The following is an 8612-nucleotide window of genomic DNA, read 5'->3' as shown; positions in this document are numbered from 1 at the left end:
TAATAGGACTTCTATTACTTATCCTAAAATCATTGAAAATATTTTTTAATTTTTTTTATAATTAAAAGTGATAGAGAGATTAAATATTATAAAGAATTCAGAATAGTGTTAGTTATTTTTAAATTTAAGTTATTACATTTTTAAGTTATATGTTTTTACAGAAAGTTATTTATTTTTAATTTATATCAAATTGTGCAAAAAAGTTAGGAAATAATTTTTGTAAGTTAATTGTTGTTTTGTTATTAAATTCAGAATTCAGAATAGAGTTGTTTTAATTTTTAACTCAAGTTATTTGTCTTTTTGATACAAAGTTATTTTTTAAATTCTTAATTAATTTTTAATTTAAGCTCAAGTTATTATTTTAACAAAGTTATCAATTTTAATAAAAAAAATTATTTGTTCAAAAAAGTTGGGAAATAATTTTTGTAAGTTAAAAGTTGTCTTTTATTTAATTCAGAATTCAGAAAGGTGTCGTTTGTGACTGCTAACTAAAGTTATAAATTGTTTTATCTTTAAGTGAAGTGCTTCAAAAAGACGTCGTTTTATTGTATTATTCTGAGTGGTTAATCTACAAGTTACAAGTTATATGTAACCAAAGCAGGTTCGAAGAATTCGATGTTCATTATTTATCGATGGTTACTGCAGTTATCATTCAAACGATTAACACGAAAAGAAATTAACTCTCAAGTTGAGTTAAGTATTTTAATCCACTCTCCAAATTAAATTGATAATGGCACCTTAATGAGCGAAAAACGAAAATGACGTAACAATTGAGACAATTGTCAAAACGACAGATAACTGAATGGCGCTTGCAGTTCCTTGTACAGTTGGGGGCGCTGTTGTGCTCGGTCTCAAAATCCCGCCCAAACGATCGATAATCTCTGTCAAAGGTTTGGTTTTTGTATCGCACGCTGTATGTTCAATGGCATCTTTCACCGTAGCGGTCAAAATACGGAAATTCACATCATTTGGATTCAATTCAGAATACATGAAGATATGTAACTTATTGGATAAAACCCATAAACGATCCTGATCATCGACTTTGATGTCATTCGGGAAACTCATGTCAACGGGCGACATGTAAACGCGTCCTTGACTCTTGATCGTGTACGTTTTAGTTTTGGAATTTGTGCGCCAACAAGCGATCGCATTCAAGTTCGGCAACGTATAGAACAAAACTCCCGTGATTTTATCGAGGAACGAAACAGCAGATTGCCCATTGGGTCCACGAGTTCCGAGAATTTTAAACTCATTGAAGATTTCTTGTTGGTTTGTCGCGGCAGACTGATTTCTCAAGACACGTGTCGAAACACTAAACTCATTGGTTGAACTCAATGGATGGAAATACAACGTTGGGAATCCATCAGCTTGTGGTTTGGACAATGCAATACCAAATAACCCATCATCCCAATGGAAAGAAATGTTGCCGATGCTGTAATTGCCAGCTAATGGATCGGGATGGAAGTAATGATGAGTGACGCGCCATGAGGTTTGTTGTTTCCAGCTGTAAACCAATAAAGCGGGATTGAAGATGTCGGTAACGTAGGCATATGCATCATCGCAATCGTCATCTTCAACAGCAATATTGGCAAATAAAGAATCATTTTTAACTTGATCCATGGGGAATTCATAACGACGTAACAAATTATCGTTATGGAGATCATAAACAACTAAAGAGGGATGTCGTACAGCGACACGATCCTCTTCTGATAAAATGTTGTTGAATCCCGAATCGATGACCCATAACCTGCCGCATTGATCAGCACGAATACGGAAAGGAGAGACTAATTCACGGGGTTCGTACATATGAGCACTCCAGCTTGGGTATGGCTTCAATTTCGGAGATTGAGTTGTCGTATCTGAAAAATGAAAAAAAAAATTAAAAACTTGAATCTTTTCACATCACCCGATATCAGCATTTCATCGAAAAAAAAATGGCATGAGATTTTTTGATGGTTTTGCATTATTTAGGCCTAAATTAGTCCAAAAAACCTAAATTTAAAATTCTACAACGAACCAAACGGATTTTAGACATTTTTCAGTGCATTTGGGTATATTCAAGTACCTCTTTGACATACCCGATCTCACTAAAAATGCATAGAAAAACTTTGGTTCGTTGTAGAATTTTAAATTTAGGTTTTTTGGACTACTTGAGGCCTAACTAATACAAAACCATCAAAAAATCTCATGCCATTTTTTTTTCGATGAAATGCTGATATCGGGTTATGTGTTTTATAAAAAAAAGGTCAGTCAGGTAAGTTTTTCTATCTACCTCTGAATTTCTTGGAAATCTAAAAAAACTCAAATATCATTCACTATCACGCTCCTCAAGAACCCGCTGGCTATATCGCTCCATTCGATGCTTTGCTGTTATCTCAAGGAACGATATAAATTGCTCATCTACCGTATCAGCCTCGACTTCACATTCCTCACTTTTTTCTTCATTCTCTTTACGTTCTGCCAATTGACGCTTCAATTCTTCATTTTCTTTCTTATATTTCTCGGCGATATTTTTCCAGAAACGCACTTGTTGTTCACACTGCCAACGCATGGCATTCGTATAAGCGTTCTGCCACAAATTCACATTTGTCGGAATCTCACGACTTTTATTCTCAGAAGTTCCAACATGGCTGTTCCTTTGTTCTTGAAACGCATTTTTCTTGCGATTTTTGCGTCTTTTTGTCGCAAAAGTCTTTTTAATTCGCGTAACTTTCGTTTCGACACTTGCTTTTGCTTCACATTTTATATTTGTCTTCATTTCAGAGCCTTATCGAGCCATTTTCAAAAAATTACATTTTATTTACACAAAATTTACGTCTTAACATTTTGACAGTTCACGAGAGAATGAGAATTTTTGTGAGTGCAAAGTCACTCAAATTTTGCCGGTAAAATTTTTTCCCCTACCTCAATTTTTTTGAGAGTGACCTATGAGGGTGTTAGTATGAGTAACTAACCAAATTCCTGTATATTTATTCATGTCAGGTATGATAAATTTTAAAATAGGGTCTGAAAGTGTCTCTTTTTTTGCAAAAATTTATTTGTGTTGGTGAAATTGAGACATTTTGAGAGGGAACATTTTTTAATACAAAAATTGAGAAAAATGACGCGCATCTTGCAATGACAGCATCACATGACAAATTCTGGACTTTCCTAACCAATTAACTGGTTTTTATTTTTTTTTTTTTTTGTTCCCTAAAATATTTTTTTGCATGAGTCACATGCAACTTGCACTGAATTAAATTTATTTTTTGTTTTCATTTAAAACTGACATGAAACAAAAACAAATTAAATTATTTCATGTTGAGCAAAAAAAAAAAATTTTTTTAATAAATAATTTTATGCAGGAATGAGATTTTTTCCGGAAATAATCTGAATTAAAAAAAAATTCACAAATTATGATTTAATTGCAAAAACGAATCGGAAGTTTTGCGCTAATCAAACTTGACATTTCAAGGATGCCCTGCTTGAGCAGAACCTGTCTACCTTAATTTATTCAGAACTCTCGTGCCCGAGATAAATCTCTGACCATTCTAATCGATCTCTGCCAAGTTCTCGTGACTTTTCTTACATAACGCGCGACTTAATTGATCATGTTGCATTTGTGCGTGCTAACAATCTTTTTTTTAAAAGGTCTAAGCGTACTTGTAAGAAATGAAATGTGAATTATTCACACACAGAATGGAGAGAGAAAAAACCTTGAACAGTTTAATCGCTTTACAGCACATGAATGAGTTGTGTGACAAAGTACTGCGTTCAACAGCTGTTGCTAATTAAAAATTTCGCATAAAACTAATTTTTCTTCGGTTCGTTGCGGGATTGGAAAGATCGAAGGGTACGAATTTTTACCGCATTTCGAAGAAAAAATATGGGATTATGCGAAAAAATGATATGTGAAGGTCACGTGGTTGAAATTTTTTAAATTTTTATTTGGCGGGAAAGTAAAATGTAATCTGGGCAAATTTTTAAAATGACAGATTTTTAAAATGTGTTATGGGGTAAAAATATTGAAAGTTTAAAAGGATCTTAATTCAAAATTTGAACTAAGGTAGGTCACGTGATTAAAATTTTTTTAAATTAAGATTTGGCGGGAGTTTAAAATGTCAACTGGATAAATTTTTAAAATGTGTAACGAGATAATATTTAAAATGCTCATCAGGCAAAAATTTTGAAAGTTCAAAAGGATCTGAATTGAAATTATGAACTTAGGTAGGTCACGTGGTTTAAAATTTGTTTATGTTTTTTTTTTAATTTTTATTAAAAAGTTTTTAAAAACCTCTTGGCAAGTTTAACATAAATAAAAAAAAAGTTAAATTTTAAGAAAAAAAATATTTTTAGGGATCTTGTCTGTCTGATTAAATACAAATCGTGACAAAACGCGCCCACAAAAGCTCGAACATAAAATTTCTCTCATTTCATATCCCTCAAAATACTCCAACATTTACATATGAAACTAAATATAATAACAACAAAAAATAAATCATACAAAAAAAAACTTGAAACAAACAAAAAATTCACCACAGTGTCTGATTCACGTAAACTTAATTTGTTTATTCATTCAACATTAAAATATATTTTTTTATATGTCATTATTGCTTAACGTACACCTGACATACTCGAACAAAAGAACATCATCAACCGAGTATTTTTTTTATTATTTTCATTGTTAATAAAAAAAAAGTTGTTGGTGTTAAATCCATAGCGTTGCAACATACTTTTTTACACGTGATCAATTTTTTATTGTCGAGGCGAAATTTATGTGTAAAAATTGTTGACGCCCGGTTCACGATGATGATTATCAAAATTAATAATGAGATTAATAACACGAGACTGATTGTACCCAGAGTAAGTTTTTATTTTCTTCATAACCTGTTTTTTCGTCTATTACAAATTTTTATTTTATTTTAGCTATTATTGTTCCATCCGTTCGTGGCTTTAAGATTTTTTGTGTCTGACGGTAATTTATACCATCGAATGTATTTTTGTTTAAGTATGTAAAAATATGTATAACGAAAGTGAAGAGAAAAAGTTGACTGAACTCCGGCATCAGATAAAGATAACGAAATGGCGATTTACCTTTGATTTTTTGGTTGCGTGTGGCAATTTTTGTAAAGAAGGAAACTCGTGTGATTAATTGATAAGGAGTTTTAAGAAATTTGGGACTTTAGATTGAAGATGTGATCTTGTGATGGATTTCGTTAAACATGAGTAATTGGAGCACTTTTGGTCTAGACTGATTTTTGGAGATATTTCAATGGATCTTATGGAGTTCGTTCATTAGGTAAGTAACCTTTTTTTAATCCTTATAAACTTCTTCCAATATAGTTGAATTAATTCAAGAATGATATTGAAAGATATAAGAAGAATATAGATCATTCGAGTAACTTCATCTAAACTAAAGTATCATCTACCAACAGTTTGAAAATCAAGCTTATAAATCGAGTAAAGAGTCTTTGAAGCTTCAACATCATCTTGAAAGCAAATCGATTCCGTACTGACTGCGGAAGGTGTAATTACTTCTTACATAAATGGTCACAAAGAGACTCGCCAAATTGTGAATGTGGATCACTGCAAACTATGAGTCACATTTTACAAGATTGCACGATGATAAAATTCAATGGAGATTTGCGAGTAATACATGAACTTAACCAAGATGCGATAGACTGGCTATCAAACATAGCTCCATCAGTATAATGTATATTTCATTTTCAAAAAATTTCATACGATAAATAAATAAATCGAACAATATACAACTATTTCAAAAGCTCATATAGCTAAACGATCTCGTTAAGTGAAATTTGATCCATCTGAAGTCATAACCTCAAAAAGTAGATCTCTTCATATAAGTCGATAAAGAAGGGTAAGATTATCTTTTTTCAAGCAGATTGTGGATTTCAAAAGTTTAAAACGTGTCAATTTGGGTTCATTTTAAGTTTGAATCTATTAGATCGAAATATGCCAATAGATTCAAACTTAAAATGAACCCAAACTGACTCAATTTAAACTTTCAGATGAAAAAAACTTTTAAACTTTTGAAAAAAGATAATCTTATCCTACTTTATCGACTTATCTGAAGAGTTCTACTTTTTGAGGTTATGACTTCAGATGAATCTGATTTCACTTAACGAGATCTTTTAGCTATATGAGCTTTTGTAAACTTTTTAAATCGACAATCTGCTTGAAAAAAGATTCTATAAACGAATCTTCTAAACAAATTTTCAAATATCATGCTCAATGATACCGAAAACAGCCTAATAGGTCAAAAAACTCGGAAGCACGAGTGACTAAGCCATAGCACAAACTGAAACCTACATCGAACAAGGACGCAGACAATCGATTTGAATAAATAAAACGCTTCTAAACGTTTATCTCCCTTTCTCTCAACCAATTTACGGTATCAACTAATCGTTTAACACAAGCCATAATTCTCAATGTTTCAATATGATAATTAATTTTAAGTACCTACATCAACGCTACAGCAACATATGCACGCAATATTGCACAAATAATAAAATAATAACAACATTTTGCTCGACAGATCACAGGTAGTTGCATATTTGGGTCATTAGACGACCAACGTACTCGTGCACCGTAAATGTTCGCAAATTCTAGTTTAGTTATCATCTATCTTTCGTGTTTTGCATTAAATACGAGTTTAGACTTGTTAGTTTAGGGTGAAAGAAAATAAATTCTTCTTAAACTTTTGTACAGATTTATTGTCAAAAGTTCGAGCTCATAAAATATCCGGCGGACAAGCTTATGTCTCATTAAAAATTTGCTCATTTTATGCATTTACTCTGAAAATAAATTCAGAAATTAATGAATTCATGCTCAGAGCATGGTGCATGTCTGCTGCATAAATGAATGCGATGACAAAGCGATATAATAAAAGGTACAAGTTAGGTGTGGCAAATGTGGCATTCCGGGGTTTGTTCTTGCACATAGTTTAATAGCTTTTAGAATTTATGGTGAATGGATTTGTGAAATATTTTAAAATTGAGCAAGAACTTGCTTTTAATTATTTCTTGTTTCGTTTTAAATCTTTGAAATTTGTCACTTTTTAAGACAAACTTAAAGATTATGTCCAAAAATGTTTCGCTATTTGTCGCTAATTACCAAAATCCGATTAAAATCTCTTGTCACAACATCATGTTTTTATTTATTCATTATCCATTAATGGCTAATAAACGCAAGAAAAACGTGAGAAAATCACATTACCGTGAGATTTTTTTTTTCTTTTCGTTTTACAAATTAAACAATGACTCGTCAATCTCGCAAAACACTCTTCCTGTCCGTTTCACTTGTTATTTTACCTGAATTCGTGTGTTTAATGTCCATGAAATTCAGTTAAGAATATTCAAATGCAATCTTACCGTTTAGATCAATATACGCCAAAGTAGCGGGAACGCCATTTTTCCATCGGGGCATCGTCATGAAGAGACGATTTTGATAAACTTCAAGTCCCATAGGGATAATGTTCGCTGGGATAAAAGTCCCGTTATCCATTGCCTCGTGACGATCTTGCTCATTACGGAACTCAAAGTCGAGCTGTTTCCATTGGTAGGCGATCTGGAGATTATCGTTGCAGGAAACGCTCGCGATGATGAGAATTGTCGCAAAAATACTCAAAAGTAGTTTGGATGTCATCTTGTTTGTAGGAGGAACAGGAAGGAAAAGTTATGGTAAGTACCCTTCACTGAATATTAATTGTTCGTCCTTATTTGTTTAATTAAATCACGATCTGTTTATTTTTCTCAAGGTAATTATTTAACACCTTCTATACTTTTGTTTAATTTTTTTCACTAACCCAAAAATAACAATTTTTGCGGGTAATGCACCTTTTATGGTTTGAATTTGAATGATTTTTATTTTTATTACTTAACGGATTTTTTTTATTGTTCAAAATATGGCACAAAAAACAATGCGAAAATTTTTTTTAATCAAATCGCTTGTACCATCGCCGATGTCTTTCTGATTTTTCGAAAATATTATCTCAGTTTTTTTTTATTTTTATTTTTTAGCACTTCTCTATTTGTTTTCAATTCAAGTACAATTAAAAAAATTCGCTTGCGGCAATTTTTGAGGTGAGTCACTTTTTTTATTTATTTATTTCGTTGTGTTGATATGAATTCGAAATTGTTCACTCTTTAAATATTTTATGAATGTTTAGAGAGTATTTAATATTATATAAAACACACACATTTATATTTAATATGGACACACTACTGAAGCTTCAATACTTATTATTATTACTTATTTATTATTTTTTTTATAAAAAGCCTTAAAATTATTTTTTTACTACTTCTTTATATTTTTAAAGTTTTATAAAATGGTACGATAAATTGGTAACTAAGATATTTTTTTATTATTTATTTATTTTTTAGTTGATTATGAATTTTAGTTTTTTTCCTTTTTTTAATATTGCTCGTTGCTCGGGAAGGCAATTTTTTTTTTAAATTTATTATTTTATAAAAAATCTTTTATTAAAAAAATTTTTTGTGCTTCTTATTTAGAGTCAAAAGCCACGACGTTTTATAATAAAAAACGATCCATTCACTTTGAGTGCTTCAACTCGACTGAAGTTGTGTGCGAGAATCGTCGATGGAAGTGGAAAT

General features: G+C 31.3%; 1 protein-coding gene across 1 annotated transcript; it reads right to left on the bottom strand.

Annotated features, from left to right (window-relative positions):
- Positions 1–307: 307 nt before the first annotated feature.
- LOC134828432 (protein yellow) lies at positions 308–7644 on the bottom strand. The gene is made up of 3 exons (XM_063841410.1): positions 7371–7644; positions 2317–2766; positions 308–1859 (listed from the first exon to the last, which is right to left on the bottom strand). Exons 1-3 carry the CDS (start codon positions 7642–7644, stop codon positions 739–741), a joined length of 1845 nt encoding a protein of 614 aa, XP_063697480.1. The 3' UTR covers positions 308–738.
- Positions 7645–8612: the final 968 nt, after the last annotated feature.

The sequence above is a fragment of the Culicoides brevitarsis genome, chromosome 2 (genome assembly GCF_036172545.1).
Source record: "Culicoides brevitarsis isolate CSIRO-B50_1 chromosome 2, AGI_CSIRO_Cbre_v1, whole genome shotgun sequence".
NCBI classification, from domain to species: domain Eukaryota; kingdom Metazoa; phylum Arthropoda; class Insecta; order Diptera; family Ceratopogonidae; genus Culicoides; species Culicoides brevitarsis.
This window is presented reverse-complemented; position numbering and strand designations above follow the sequence as displayed.